This window comes from Caretta caretta, chromosome 28 (assembly GCF_965140235.1).
Source record: "Caretta caretta isolate rCarCar2 chromosome 28, rCarCar1.hap1, whole genome shotgun sequence".
Lineage (NCBI taxonomy): Eukaryota > Metazoa > Chordata > Testudines > Cheloniidae > Caretta > Caretta caretta.
In genome coordinates this window covers 2,797,802-2,813,481 of record NC_134233.1, presented here as the reverse complement: position 1 = coordinate 2,813,481, position 15,680 = coordinate 2,797,802, and the positions used below count along the sequence as shown (strand labels likewise).

At 56.4% G+C, this 15,680-nt stretch overlaps 1 protein-coding gene across 13 annotated transcripts in view; it reads right to left on the bottom strand.

The window, feature by feature from the left end:
• The window catches only part of CHD3 (chromodomain helicase DNA binding protein 3), a 61,406-nt gene that overhangs the window by 28,902 nt on the left and 16,824 nt on the right, over positions 1-15,680 (bottom strand). For 7 of the 13 annotated variants that reach the window (XM_075124063.1, XM_075124065.1, XM_048833664.2 and 4 more), the window contains exons 4-9: positions 14,692-14,816; positions 6,623-6,861; positions 5,768-5,898; positions 3,557-3,704; positions 2,382-2,561; positions 972-1,147 (exon numbers count right to left, since the gene is read on the bottom strand). In XM_075124063.1, the coding sequence (XP_074980164.1) occupies positions 972-1,147; positions 2,382-2,561; positions 3,557-3,704; positions 5,768-5,898; positions 6,623-6,861; positions 14,692-14,816 (999 nt within the window). The remainder of the gene's footprint in view (positions 1-971; positions 1,148-2,381; positions 2,562-3,556; positions 3,705-5,767; positions 5,899-6,622; positions 6,862-14,691; positions 14,817-15,680) is intronic. The other 6 variants (XM_075124064.1, XM_075124068.1, XM_075124070.1 and 3 more) reach the window with 3 other exon arrangements.

Genomic DNA, 15,680 nt, shown 5'->3' with positions numbered 1-15,680 from the left:
GGACGCCAGGCGCGGGACAAGCCCCCAGCGGGACGCACGCGCCCAGAGACCCCACGCCAGGCGCGGGACAGGCCCCCAGCGGGACGCACGCGCCCACAGACCGGACGCCAGGCGCGGGACAGGCCCCCAGCCGGACGCACGCGCCCAGAGACCCGACGCCAGGCGCGGGACAGGCCCCCAGCGGGACGCACGCGCCCAGAGACCCCACACCAGGCGCGGGACAGGCCCCCAGCAGGACGCACGCGCCCAGAGACCCGACGCCGGGCGCGGGACAGGCCCCCAGCGGGACGCACGCGCCCACAGACCGGACGCCAGGCGCGGGACAGGCCCCCAGCCGGACGCACGCGCCCAGAGACCCGACGCCAGGCGCGGGACAGGCCCCCAGCGGGACGCACGCGCCCAGAGACCCGACGCCGGGCGCGGGACAGGCCCCCAGCGGGACGCACGCGCCCAGAGACCCCACGCCGGGCGCGGGACAGGCCCCCAGCGGGACGCACGCGCCCAGAGACCCCACGCCAGGCGCGGGACAGGCCCCCAGCGGGACGCACGCGCCCAGAGACCCCACGCCAGGCGCGGGACAGGCCCCCAGCGGGACGCACGCGCCCAGAGACCCCACGCCAGGCGCGGGACAGGCCCCCAGCGGGATGCATACGGCCTGCACAGATCAATACCCTCTTTCAGAGGAAGCTTGACTCTCTTCTCTACAAATTCTAGCATCCTGCCCAGGGAAACCGAGTCAGGCCAGCCAGCTTTTCAGCAGCCGCTACCCCTCTGGGTCACCCCGATCACAAGTGACACGCCTCACAGGGCACCGATTTCTCAGGACGGACACCTGTAAGTAGCACCCAAAACGCACCAGTCCCTTCTGGGAAAGGCGGCGGGGGTCTCTACAGGGCACAGGGATGGTACCTAGGCGGGCAGGGGGTCAGGGAGCGAGGGGGGCGGCCAGGAAGGAACAGAGGGCGGCTTACACAGTGGGGACAGCTCCATTTGCCCTCGGGCGCCTTGTCGAGTTCGGGGTCCAGACACACCAGGTGGTAGGCCCTGGGGCAGGTGTCACAGAGGATGATCTCGCCGCCCTGTTGGCACACTTCACAGTAGTCCTGGTGGTCCGTCTCGTAGCCGTCCACCTCCTCCTCGCCAGCCACTGGGAAGGGACGCAAAAGCAGACACTGCAGAAGGTGGCGCCCAGACCCCACAGGCTGCTGCACCTCCCGCCCCACACGGGACGCACCATTCCCGCAGGCCAGGAAACGGATTTCCCGTCCCGCAAAGACTTCAGCAAGGTCGGGATCCCCACCCCAGCCGGCCCGGCTTGAGCCAGGGCAAACAGCTCAAAAGTTCACCAATAGCTGCGGCCTGACAAAACTTTCTCTTTTCCCCACTTTGGGCCAATCGAATTTCTAAACCTTCTGGCGAATTTCTAAATCTTTGGTTTCAACTTGGACCATTTCCCAACTTTTCTTTAAGTCTAATTAGCTCATGTTTCAAAACCATTTGCAATTCTGACCGGTTTTCCAGCAGAAAATGCGCATGCTTTCGACCTTTTTCAGTCCGATGGGCTTGAAATGGGCCTGATTTCCACCTTTCGGGATCTAATTGGCTTACATTTCAAAACTAGTCACGATTTTGACTAGTTTCAAGGTTGAAAATATTCCCAACTTCAACCTTTCCCCAGTCTAATTCATTAAAATTTCTAAACAAAACGGCATTTCGAAGCAGAAAACAGGAACGTTTTGTTTCCACAATTTCAAGCTTTCTCCTGTCCCAAGAACATTTTTGAGAGTTCAAGTTTTAAAAGTTGTTTCAGACCAGAACTTTTCATTTTGAGAGTTTCAAACCCCTCTGCCTCGGGATCTGGTTCGAGTCGGGAAATTCCCCAAGCCCGACCTGTTCTGAATGCTTTCGGATTTCACAAGTTGGCACTTTCCGACGATGAAGAAACGATTCATCAAAAGATTCCCGTTCAACTTTATTGTCTGTACTAGGAGCAGAGGAAGTCTGGCTTGACGGAGGACATGGACACTGCCCAGCTGCGTTAAGTCACTTCCTCCGTCTGTGCCTCGGTTTCCCCACTTAGCCTCTATCTATTCAGGGCTTCTCTACATGCTACTTAACTAAAAAAAAAAATTATTGGTAAAAAACCCCCAATTTCAAGTGTGACATTTACGAAAACAAGCTAGAAACCCACTGAACCAGGACACAGGAGAACTGGGTTCTGTTCCCAGCTTGGCATTGGGCAATCTGCCTCCCTGTGCCTCAGTTTCCCTATCTCTAAATGGCCATAATGATACTGATCTCCTGTGGAAAGCACTCTGAGATCTGCTGCTGGAAAGCGCTAGATAAGAGCTAAAGTCTGTTATTATAGGAACTAGACACACTCTGGTTCAACCACTTGAATTCCTTCAGGGAAGCATCGCCCAGGAGGTCAGACGAGAGACCACGATCCCCCCTCCTAGCCTTGGAACAGCTCGTCAGGGCGGGGGACAGCCTCTCACCATGCGTCTGCGCAGCGCCCAGCACCACGGGGCCCCGATCCTGGATTGGGATTGTGGAAATCGCTGTAACACAATAACAAGTCAGAGTCTGCAGCACTGTCGGACCCACAGGCTGGCTCGGGGGGCAGTGAATGGGGCACGGGGCCTTTCCGTTTTAAGGGGTGCCAGAAGATGCTACCTGACCCCCTCAGACAGCTCATGCCCTGAAGCATGGAAGTGGATGGCTGACAGCCCAGCTTGCCTGTCTTGGGGTCCTGGACTCATGCACGTCAAGTATTTGACTACCATGCATACTGCACTGAGTAACAGTCGTAAGCTACTGGGGCCTTTTTGCACAAGCTGGGGCGAGCTACATCTTAGGGACTGCTGCCCCGGGTCAGACCATCTACCCCGGTATCCCGGCTTGCCCCCTGGCGTGCAGGCTCTGATCCACGGGCCCAACTAGCCCGGTATCCCAGCTCGTCCCCTGGCATGCAGGCTCTGACCCATGGGCCCATCTAGCCAGGAATCCCGGCTCGTCCCCTGCCATGCAGACTCTGACCGATGGGCCCATCTAGCCCGGTATCCCGGCTCGTCCCCTGGCATGCAGGCTCTGACCCATGGGCCCATCTACCCTGGTAACCCAGCTCGGCCCCTGGCGTGCAGGCTCTGACCCATGGGCCCATCTAGCCCGGTCTAGTACAGTACAAGCCCCTCTGCTGCAAGCCAGCAACAACCAGAGCATCTCTCAATTAATTTCAGCCCACAGGCTGTCATTTCAAGGGACAGCACTGCTCCACCCCGGGTGTAAAAGCTCCTCCTACTCCTAGAAGTCCTGCCCCTCTGTGAAAGCTCCTCCCTCTTCTAGAAGCCCCGCCTCAGTGTGAAAGTTCCTTCCATCCCGAGAAGCCCCCACCCCGGTGTGAAAGCTCCTCCCACCCCTGGAAGCCCTGCCCCTGGCATGAAAGCTCCTCCCACCCAGAGAAGCCCCACCCCTGGCATGAAAGCTCCTCCCACCCAGAGAAGCCCCGCCCCTGGCATGAAAGCTCCTCCCACCCTGCTGCCACGGCCACGCTCACCCTTCTTCCTTTTCCTGCCAGGCCGGCCCCGCTTGAGTTTCTTGACCCGCCCCGAGCTGTCGGACCGCACCGAGGAGCTGTGGACACTGGAGTTGTCGACGTCAGACTCTTCCTCCATCTCGCCCACCTCGTCGCTCTGAAACACATGCTGTACATAACCATAGTGGCCCTCGTTAGCCGGGGCTCGTCCAGAGGCGCAAAGTGGGGGATGGGGGGGGAACAGGGACGGAGGGCGGGTCATGCGGCGTGTCTGATTCATTGCTGCGGGCGCCCTCCCCCCAGACCTGGCACGGGGGGCAGGGGGACATCAGTGGGACATCAGTGGGACCGAAAATACAGACATTCACGCCCATGGTTGGGCCACAGATTAGCAGGGCCCCCACGGTCGCACATGAGCCCCCAGACTAGGGAGGCCCCTGCCCTGGCGCCCCGAGGCATCTTTGCCTGCGGGGGAATTGGGGAGGGAAGGCGCTGGAGGGCTCTCCGCTCGCCAGCAGTTTGGCAGGCAGCCTTGCTGGAAAGCAGCCAGGCTCCAGCCCCGGTTAAAGCCAAGTGTGGCTTCCACCACCTCCTCCCGTCTGGCCACCTACAGCCCAGGTCAGAGGGTCTGCTGCGGGAGCCAGGGCAGGGCTAAGGCCGAGAGCCCGGGTGAGCTATGCAAGACAGACGCACTCCAAGGGTAAGTCCGCAGTGCAAAAAAAAAAAAGTGGGAATGCTCTGAATGTTGTGTCTGAATGCTGTGTGCGTGTGCCTCAGTTTCCCCCACGTGTTATTGAAAGCTGGGAGGGCGGGTCGAGACAGCACACCCGGAGGGGAGACGGTGCCCCAGAGTCCTGCCTGGCTCGGTGATGCCAGGGTACGGCCACACTCCAGTGAAAAACCCGCCACCCCCAGTTTCAGAGCTCAGGTCAAGTGACTCGGGCTGGGGGGCTCAAGACCCTCTCCCCGTGCGGCGCGATTCTAAGCCCCACCGGTCATCCAGCACTTCCAATCCCGTGAGCTTGGTTTTCCGAAGCCGGGGGACCGTGCAGAATAACCATGAAGCCAGGGAGGTAACTTCCCAGCCACGTGGGGGCAAACCGAGCAGCCAAAGCAGAGACCTGGAAGGGTGCGTCTACACGGCACACGACGCCCGGGCTGGGACTCAGGTTCGAGCCACGGCCCCTGCGTTCCGTCCGGACGCGGGTCTCCGCGAGCTGTCAGGACTTGGGACACAGGACGCTGCTGGGGCGTGGGTCGGGTGCCCCAAGTCCTAGCCCCGTTATTTCGAAGCATGTATGCAAGCCGGAGAGACCCAGGTCCAGCCATTGTAAGCTCTGGTTCACAATGCGGTGTAGACGGAACCCCAGCAGAACTTTCTATGCTTTGGACGATGTCCTCCCGGTGCTGCTCGGATGTTTGCTCCAACCCTGCCCTGTCCCCTTCCACAGGCACCGACTCCGTGGGTGCTCCAGGGAAAAATTAGTGGGTGCTCAGCACCCACCAGCAGCCAAGCTCCTCTCAGCCCCCGCCCAACCTCCTCCTCCTCCTCCCCACATGAGCGCGCCGCATCCCCGCTCTTCCGCCCACCTCCCAGCACTTCCCCCCCGGCCGCCACCAAACAGCTGTTTGGTGGCGTTAGCACGCTCCAGGAGCGGGGGAGGGAGCGGGAACGTGGTGCGCTCAGGGGAGGAGGCGGGGAAGAAGCGGGGACGGGGCAGGGATTTGGGGAAGGAGTAGGAATAGGGGCAGGGAGGGGGAAGAATTGGGGTGGGGACTTTGAGGAAAGGGTTGGTATGGGGGTGGGGCCTCATGGAAGGGGTAGGAAGGGGCGGGGCCGGGGGCATGGGGGGTCGAGCATCCATGGGAAAGAGGGGAAGTCGGCGCCGATGTCCCCTTCCCTCTCCAAAGCTGGCCCCCCTCCTATCAAAACCCGCCCCCTCAATCCATCCCAGGCTGAAAGCCTCAGATAACGCCCGTGGCTGGTCCCTGCCTCGCCTGCTGGCATTTGGGATCATTCTCAGCTTCCCAACCGGGCCCTGGCAGCAAGTCACCAGTCCTCTCCGGCGGGGCCCCGGCATAGAAACGGGAATTATTCGGGAGGGGGGAAAAAAAACCCACCCGCTTTTGTGAGAGTTGGGGACCCGGCATAACCTCCCTCCTGAGCTCCCAGTACCACCCCCGGCTCTCCCCGCACCCCAGCGAGTGTGGCCGGGAAGGAGCGTGGCTTACCGAGCTGCTCTTTTTCCGCTTTCCACCGATCATGCCCAGCTTGATCTTCAGGGGAGCCATCCTCTTCCCTTTCATCTTCCTCTTCATCTCTGGCACGCGAGGGCTCTTGCTCCGCCTTTTGTGACCCGGCCCTTTTGTCAAAGAAAGCGAGATCGATCAAAAGCTCCAAATCCACCTCAACAACAGGCATGGCCGGCCTCCTGTTCCAGAAGGGGAAACTGAGGCACGGGAAAGGGACTTGCCCTAAGTCACAATGCAAGCAGCTGGGGGTAGAACCCAGGAGTCCGGGCTCCCAGCCCCCACCCTGCTGTAACCCACCAGCCCCCACTCCCCTCCCAGAGCCTGGGAGAGAACCCAGAAGTCCTGGCTCCCTGCCTCCCCTCCTCTAACCCACCAGCCCCCACTCCCCTCCCAGAGCTGGGGAGAGAACCCAGGAGTCCAGGTGGGTGGGGAGGGGAATGAGACACGGGGCCTTTCCTCTCATGGCCCTGAGGTATCATGGGAATTGTAGTTGCAGATGCTCCATGCAGCTATTGTCCTGTATAGGCCAAGGTTCCTGGTCAGACTACATATCCCATGATGCACCATGGTGTTGGAGAAGAGGTGCATCATGGGCAAACCCAGCCATGAAGCATCCTGGGTATTCTAGTGGTGGGTGCTTCATGAATCCCTTCTCCTCTGTAGTCCGGGGTCCCTGGTGGGACTACATCCCCCATAATGCTCTCCTACGGTCTTCACGATGGAGAAGCAGTGCACTGTGGTAGTCCCTGGCCCTGGTGCATCATGGGAGATGTGGTCCAACCCTCCTCCCTACCCCGACAGGAGACAAGTGGGACGGAAATCCGGGTGACTCACCTTTCCCTTCTTTGGTTTTGGCTTTGCGGATGGGAGCGGGCTGCGGCTCGGTAGCCACGGCCGACACGGCCGCCGACACCTGCTCAGCCACGGCCGCCGCCGCCGCTGCAGCTGCCGCCGCCACGGCCGCAGCCGAGCCCTTGAAGGGGTTGTTGGCGCTGAACTCCCGCCACTTGGCACCCAGGATGGTCATCATCTTGGACATGGGGATCTTGGGGTTCTTTTTGGCAATGAGAGGTCTGCGTGACATGAGACAAAACCCGGGGGGGAACGGGGTGTGAGATAAGTATGGTGCCGCCTTGGCCTTTGGAAGCAGAGTCCCCCCTTTCACCACCCCCACCCCCCAGATCTGAGCTCCCCCCGCCCGCTGCTGGCTCCCTGCGATGACCAGTAGTATGGGTCACCCCGCTGTTGTGCCAAGAGCTCCCAGGGCTGCTCAACCGCTGCTCTGCCCCAGGCCCCGCCCCGCCTCTTCCCACCACCTTCCGCGCCTTGTTCCTCCCCCCACCTCTTCCTGCTCACACCCCTCCCCCTCTCCCCCACACCTCCTGCAAGCCACTGAACAGCTGATCACTGGCAGGTGGGAAGCGCTGGCAGGGGAAGAGGAGGAGCTGCCGGTGGGTGCTGAGCACCCACTGTTTTCTTTCCCGTGGGTGGTCCAGAGCCGGAGCACCCACGGAGTCGGCGCCTATGCCTTCCCGGGCCTCGGAGTTCGCAGCCACAGAGATGCATAGCCTTTGTTCCACGCCTCTCTGAGCAACGGGCTCGGGCTCTCTGCAGACAGCAGCTCATCTCCGGGCAGCTTCCTCACCCCAGCGCTACCCTCTTGGGCAGATGTGGCTGCGTCAGTTACATTAGCGGCAGTTCGCGCCCAACGCGGATTTGGTTTCAGGCTCTCTGCAGACTCAGGCTGCCTCAGATAACCCGCGGAGTAAAGTGCGTGTTTTCTAGACAACCATAAAAGCGCCAGACTTTGGTTTTTCTTTTGAATCTCTTTGCTCCCTGGCCTAGCAAGTTCAGCGTTTCCTGTCACTCGCCAACAGAACAGCCAAAGGTGCTAAGACTTTACGATAATAAACATATTTCTGTGTACATAAAGTTAAAAAAGCATCCAGAGCCTGCACCGATACTAATCTGTACCAGTTCAGGCTTTGCTCGAGGCAGTGTTCATCGTTACTCCTATTTTAGAGCGTCGGGACACGGGCACAGAGAAAGGTCCCGGGTGTCAGCAGCACCCAGACCTCCAAAGTCCCAGTCAGGGAGACCCGCTGGAGCTTGTAAGCTAGCAAACCGTCGCATTGGCTGTAGAGTCGTATCGCGACAGAACCCAGACGCCCCAAATCGCGGTGGGAACCCGACCAGGCCAGGTCAGGAACGAAGGGCAAGAGACCACAGCAGTGTCGCCCAGTGCATTGGGAAGCAGGACGCCTGGGTTCTAGTCCCAGCTTGGCGACTTCGAGAGAATCCCTGCCCTGCTCTGTGCCTCGGTTTCCCCTCCCACCCCATTGTTTTGCCTATTTAGGTTGTGAGCACTTTGGGACAGGGACGGTCTCTCTCGCTGTGTGTTTGTGCAGCGCCCTGCACCCCAGAGACCCTGATCTCGGTCACTGGAGGCGGGGGGAGTGTCTGTTCAGTGCCCGGCACAACATGGAAGGAGGATGTTCTTTGTTCTTTTATGTCAACAACCATCTCTGAGTCTGAATAATTTACCACCCTGCCTCCTAATGCACTCGTTAAGTGGTGTGAAGTACATTAGGCAGAGATAATGGAACCTCAGTCACATGGGAAGCCCGACTAGAGAGAGGGGTCAGCTATCAGATAAAACACTGACATCTCTCAAAACCTACTTGAAAGAGGAGGGGCCCTTAGACGAACGCTGGGCAAAAAATTTCCGCCAAAAAACGCCCCCTTTTTTGGCGTCACCGACGAACATTTTGTGGATTCATGTCGGTTTCGCCAAATTGTTCACATCACGGGAAAAGAAATGACCCGCCATTCCAGACGTGTCATTTAGAAGGATGGCCCACACCACAGTGTGGTGCTCTGTCTAGGGGGACGCAGAGAGAGGTTGAGGAGTTGCTATACCATGGGTCATGGTGTTCGACGCAGAAGTCCCAGGTTCAATCCCTGTTCCCCACACTCAGACATTTAGATGAGATCATCAGACAGGAGAAAGTGCATAAGCACACACAGATGGGATGAAAATTCCCTTCTGGGCAGGTATTTTCTAATAGCAGCTTTATTGCATCTGAACCATGCAATACTGGCCAGTGTCAAGGCTCATAGGGCTAAACCGAAGGAGCAATTAAATACCCCTCTATGCATCGAGAGTTGAAACAACAGGAAGCTAACGCCCAAAGCAATGCCGATCAAAAGCTAAGGGGGTTTCCATGGGATTGATTTGGTTGCAGTGTGCATTTGAGAGAGAGAGCGACAGCAAGCCAGAAGAAAGCGAGAGAAAGGCAGTTGTGTCCTAGGAGGAGGCCAAGAGACAGAGCTCCTTAGGCCGCAGGGCTGGCTAGAAAGAATCATAGAATCATAGAATCATAGAATATCAGAGTTGGAAGGGACCCCAGAAGGTCATCTAGTCCAACCCCCTGCTCGAAGCAGGACCAATTCCCAGTTAAATCATCCCAGCCAGGGCTTTGTCAAGCCTGACCTTAAAAACCTCTAAGGAAGGAGATTCTACCACCTCCCTAGGTAACGCATTCCAGTGTTTCACCACCCTCTTAGTGAAAAAGTTTTTCCTAATATCCAATCTAAACCTCCCCCACTGCAACTTGAGACCATTACTCCTCGTTCTGTCATCTGCTACCATTGAGAACAGTCTAGAGCCATCCTCTTTGGAACCCCCTTTCAGGTAGTTGAAAGCAGCTATCAAATCCCCCCCTCATTCTTCTCTTCTGCAGGCTAAACAAGCCCAGCTCCCTCAGCCTCTCCTCATAAGTCATGTGTTCCAGACCCCTAATCATTTTTGTTGCCCTTCGCTGGACTCTCTCCAATTTATCCACATCCTTCTTGTAGTGTGGGGCCCAAAACTGGACACAGTACTCCAGATGAGGCCTCACCAATGTCGAATAGAGGGGGACGATCACGTCCCTCGATCTGCTCGCTATGCCCCTACTTATACATCCCAAAATGCCATTGGCCTTCTTGGCAACAAGGGCACACTGCTGACTCATATCCAGCTTCTCGTCCACTGTCACCCCTAGGTCCTTTTCCGCAGAACTGCTGCCGAGCCATTCGGTCCCTAGCCTGTAGCGGTGCATTGGATTCTTCCATCCTAAGTGCAGGACCCTGCACTTATCCTTATTGAACCTCATCAGATTTCTTTTGGCCCAATCCTCCAATTTGTCTAGGTCCTTCTGTATCCTATCCCTCCCCTCCAGCGTATCTACCACTCCTCCCAGTTTAGTATCATCCGCAAATTTGCTGAGAGTGCAATCCACACCATCCTCCAGATCATTTATGAAGATATTGAACAAAACCGGCCCCAGGACCGACCCTTGGGGAACTCCACTTGATACCGGCTGCCAACTAGACATGGAGCCATTGATCACTACCCGTTGAGCCCGACAATCTAGCCAGCTTTCTACCCACCTTATAGTGCATTCATCCAGCCCATACTTCCTTAACTTGCTGACAAGAATACTGTGGGAGACCGTGTCAAAAGCTTTGCTAAAGTCAAGAAACAATACATCCACTGCTTTCCCTTCATCCACAGAACCAGTAATCTCATCATAAAAGGCGATTAGATTAGTCAGGCATGACCTTCCCTTGGTGAATCCATGCTGGCTGTTCCTGATCACTTTCCTCTCATGCAAGTGCTTCAGGATTGATTCCTTGAGGACCTGCTCCATGATTTTTCCGGGGACTGAGGTGAGGCTGACTGGCCTGTAGTTCCCAGGATCCTCCTTCTTCCCTTTTTTAAAGATTGGCACTACATTAGCCTTTTTCCAGTCATCCGGGACTTCCCCGGTTCGCCACGAGTTTTCAAAGATAATGGCCAATGGCTCTGCAATCACAGCCGCCAATTCCTTCAGCACTCTCGGATGCAACTAGTCGGGCTTAGATTAAAGGCGGGCTTAGATGTTCACAGATTCCAAGGCCAGATGGGACTGCTGAGATCATCTGACCTCCCGTATAACACAGGCCATAGGACTTCCCCAAAGTGATTTCTGTTTGAATTGGAATAGATCTCAAGGTGGGAGGGCCGGTGGGGGAAAATCCCATCTTGATTTAACATTTAAGACTGTGAGTTGGTGGATATTCATGGTAAACAAACAGCATTTCTGACCTCTATCATCCATTTCTCCTCCGAACGGAAACCACCGTCTGGGTTTTAGGAGGGGCAATGCCCCCTCTCTTTGTGACACATTTTTGCTCGATAGCACACACATCATCTGTATTCCCCTCCTCATTAGACAAACACCCGTCAGGGATGGTCTACTTTTTTTGTTCAATATCTTCATAAATGATCTGGAGGATGGTGTGGATTGCACCCTCAGCAAGTTTGCAGGTGACACGAAACTGGGAGGAGTGGTAGATACGCTGGAGGGTAGGGATAGGATACAGAGGGCCCTAGACAAATTGGAGGATTGGGCCAAAAGAAATCTGATGAGGTTCAACAAGGACAAGTGCAGAGTCCTGCACTGAGGACGGAAGAATCCCAGGCACCGCTACAGACTAGGGACCGAATGGCTCGGCAGCAGTTCTGCAGAAAAGGACCTAGGGGTTACAGTGGACAAGAAGTTGGATATGAGTCAACAGTGTGCCCTTGTTGCCAAGAAGTCCAATGCCATTTTGGGATGTATAAGTAGGGGCATTGCCAGCAGATCAAGTGACGTGATCGTTCCCCTCTATTCGACATTGGTGAGGCCTCATCTGGAGTACTGTGTCCAGTTTTGGGCCCCACACTACAAGAAGGATGTGGATAAATTGGAGAGAGTCCAGCGGAGGGCAACAAAAATGATTAGGGGACTGGAACACATGACTTATGAGGAGAGGCTGAGGGAACTGGGATTGTTTAGTCTGCGGAAGAGAAGAATGAGGGGGGATTTGATAGCTGCTTTCAACTATCTGAAAGGGGCTTCCAAAGAGGATGGATCTAGACTGTTCTCAGTGGTAGCAGATGACAGAACAAGGAGTAATGGTCTCAAGTTGCAGTGGGGGAGGTTTAGGTTGGATATTAGGAAAAACTTTTTCACGAGGAGGGTGGTGAAACACTGGAATGCGTTACCTAGGGAGGTGGTAGAATCTCCTTCCTTAGAGGTTTTTAAGGTCAGGCTTGACAAAGCCCTGGCTGGGATGATTTAGTCGGGGATCAGTCCTGCTTTGAGCAGGGGGTTGGACTAGATAACTCCTGAGGTCCCTCCCAACCCTGATATTCTATGATTCTATGATTCTACTCCTGCCATGAGTGCAGGGGACCGGACTAGGTGACCTCCCGAGGTCCTTTCTATGCCCTGGTCGCAGTCTTCAGAACCGTAAAACGGTTGTTATAAAGAGGACGGAGACCAATTGTTCTCCATGTCCGTCCATGGCGGGACAAGAAGGGACTGGCCTAACGGGGGCCAGAACTCTTGAGATCCCTTCCAGCCAACTCACGGAAAGAGCCGATTTGCCAAATCAGACACTAGGTGGCGCTCCCAGCCCAGCTAAAGCCTCGGGAAAAAGACCACTGATTGTCGGATATCCTGGTTCGGGCCCTAAAGACAAACAGTCATAGAATCACAGAATATCAGGGTTGGATGGGACCTCCGTCCTGGCCGCATTTTACATTCTGAGTGGTGGGGGCCCTCTGCAAAGGGGCAGCATGAGTATTATCCCCATTTTACAAACAGGGAAACTGAGGCATGGGGGGCAGAACCGGTTATTGAACCCAGATCTCCTACCTCCCAGCCTATGCTGCCTACCACCCTTGGCTGGGAATGGGAGGCTGGGGAGTGATCCCCAGCAGTTTTCAGACCCTCAGCCAATCCTCCTCTGAAGCGGATCCGACCAGGTCCCCTCCTCAGCTGAGTTCAAAGAACAGGGCTGGTGAAATACAACCGCCGGCGGGGGAGCCATTTTGGTGGCATCGCTCCCAAAAGAAACCCCGTCCCAGATGCAGAGATGGTAGATTCACAGGCCCAAAGGGATCTCTGTGACCATCTACTGAGAGGCTATCCCAGGGCTGCTCCCCTGATCTCTGGGCCCGGGCGGGACCAAAGTGACACGGCCAAAAGGAGCCGCCTGACCCCCAGCTCTCTCCGAAGGCCTGCGGGAAGACAAGAAAGCCGGCGAGGAGACCCCCAATGGGAAACCCCGAGAAGCTCCAGCTCCAGTCTGAGTGCATTTGCTATTAGGGGAATCAGATCCAAAGGCTAATTAGGCAACTACCGACGCCTTTAATTCCTCCCGGGAACCTGCTGGCAGCTGGCGCGGCTCCCGTCGCTTCAGGCCTGGAATTCCACTTGAATAGACTTGGCGCTGGCTTGGGTTTCTGGGAGGCCCGGAGGTGTTCGCTCACCGCGGTGACCCAGCGCCGAGCTCTCCGTGGCCAGGGCGGCTGCAGGCCGCGCTCTCCGGTTGCCAGGCGGTAAGGAAGCCTTCTTGGCTGCAGATCCTCCCTGGCAAGACTAGGATCTGACTCCAGCCCCCCAGCCCGCCCTCCCCAGCTGGCTGCCGCAAACTCCCTCGTTCAAGGGCACCAGTGTAAACCCTGCCAGATCTGCTGGCTGCTACCCACGGCATTCTCCCGGGCTTCTTGGGGCTGTGCCACCTGGCACGCAGCCCAGGTCCGTACGGATATCCGGGCTGCCGCACCAGCTGGGTCAGGCATGATGGGGGCGGGCTGCTGGGGCATCATTGGGGTAATGATGGCATGGCACAGCCCGTGTCTCCTGGCTGACCCTCCTCAGGGCCTGGCACAGCGGGCTGGAGAGTGACAGGGGTCAGCAGAGGAAAGACCCCAGCTGGTGTCAATGGGCATCTCTCCATTGCAGTCAATGGGGCCAGATCCCGGCTGGTGTCAATGGGCGTCTCTCCATTGCAGTCAATGGGGCCAGAACCCAGCTGGTGTCAATGGGCGTCTCTCCATTGCAGTCAATGGGGCCAGATCCCAGCTAGTGTCAATGGGCATCTCTCCATTGCAGTCAATGGGGCCAGATCCCGGCTGGTGTCAATGGGGCCAGATCCCGGCTGGTGTCAATGGGCGTCTCTCCCTTGCAGTCAATGGGGCCAGATCCCTAGCCAGTGTCAATCAGCCCTGGCTCCACTGACACACGTTACTGGTCTTCCTGGGGTTCCTTCTCCCCGAACACCTGGTGCTTCCGGGCGTGGGGGGAGCCAAGACTGGATCCACTTCCTCTTCCCGCTTCCGGATCTGCTGGCGGCAGCTGCAGCCGATGGGGTTGGGGCAGAGACGGCTTGGTCCAGGGATGTGATCAGCAGCTGGGGGCCTTTTCATCCTTCTCCTCCCCAGCCACAGGGCAGGCAGATGAGGGGCAGCACCCCACGGCCAGAACAGAGATGCCGTAGAGCAGCTCCATCCACCCCCATTAGGTGCCACTAATGAGCTCATGACTGTCAGCACCGAACGCCGCAGGCAGATGGAAAGCATCAGCACCGACTTCGGTCCCAAAGAGACCACCGAGGACTTGTTACATTTATATTCCAGCGGCTTGTATGCCAAGATTAGAGTGCGCATTGTGCCGGGCACTGCACAGACCCCTCTACCCGATGGGCACTGCCCAGACCCCCCTGGCCAAGATCAGGGCCCCATCACACCAGGCACTGCACAGACCCACCTGACCGAGATACGGGGCCCACCACCCCAGAGATCCCAATGAAGGTTGGGGCCCTGGCCTGCCAGGCGCCGCACGAGGTACAGTCCCTGCCCAGAAAACTCCCTGTCTGCCCACATAATGGGTGGGAGGGGAGACAGAGACCCAGAGAAGGAAGGGGACCCACCCCAGGTCACAGGGCAGGGGCATAAACAGAACCCAGGTGTCCTGACTCCTAGCTGCTGCCTACTGTCCATCCTACAACCTGATTCAATGGGAAATCCAAAGACTCCAGGTTCTTACCTCATGAACTGGCTGAAGGCTTTGTAGTTGGTGAGCGTGTGATAATCCTCCTCGGAAAACACATGGTCCACGTCTTCCAGCCCCCAGGTCATGAGCAGCTGGGCCGAGGATTTCTGCTCCACCTGCTGAGCAAGCCAAACGCTCCCCGTTAGCCAGGCAGCCAGCTGGGGAGGAGGGTGGTTTCCTTGTGTTGCCGGGGATCCTATCTAAAGGGGAGGATACACCCCTTCCCTCCCAGTGGGAGGCTTCCCAGGATTGGTGCGTGGAGAGGAAGCCTGAGGGACCACCACAGATGCATCCTAAAGACTCTAGTCCTGAAAGATCTTCCACTCTCCTACGTCCCTGCTGGAGACGGGATATAATGGATCTTCCATACTGAATTGCCAAGGATCCAGTAACTACCAGCAAAAGAGAGCGGGGAAAACAGAATCACAGCGTTCACAGCCAGAAGGTTCTACCAAAATCATGCAGCACGGCCTCCTGTCTATCGCATGGCCAGTCACGCACTAAGCTCAACAAGGTCAGGGACCTTACTCCGTTTTCCAGTTCATGGGCAAGTCTGAAAAATCCGGGAACGCGAGAATCATGACAGGGTCTGACCAAACATAAAGTTTTTCAAAATTCTTGGCATCTCCAAAAAAACCCACCCAACAGTTTTGGGTCGAACACAACTTTTTGCTCACCCTGAAACGTATGGTTTCAATTTCAATCAGGTTTCTTTTCTTTTCTTTTTTTTAAATAAAATGAAAAGAAAGTTTGAAAGTTGTTCCAAAGAAACCAAAAATCAAACGTTTCGTTTGCAAACTTTTTTTGCAATTTTTTTTAGAGGAAAACAACAGGAAATCATGAAATAGAAAATCGCTTTCAACCGAAAAAGTCAAAATGTTTCATGTTGGTTTTGGGAACTATTTACCTTTTCGGTTCAATGAAATTATTAGATGAAAAGTCGTTTAGAAACATTTTGATTTTTTCAGCATTCCCCCCCCGCC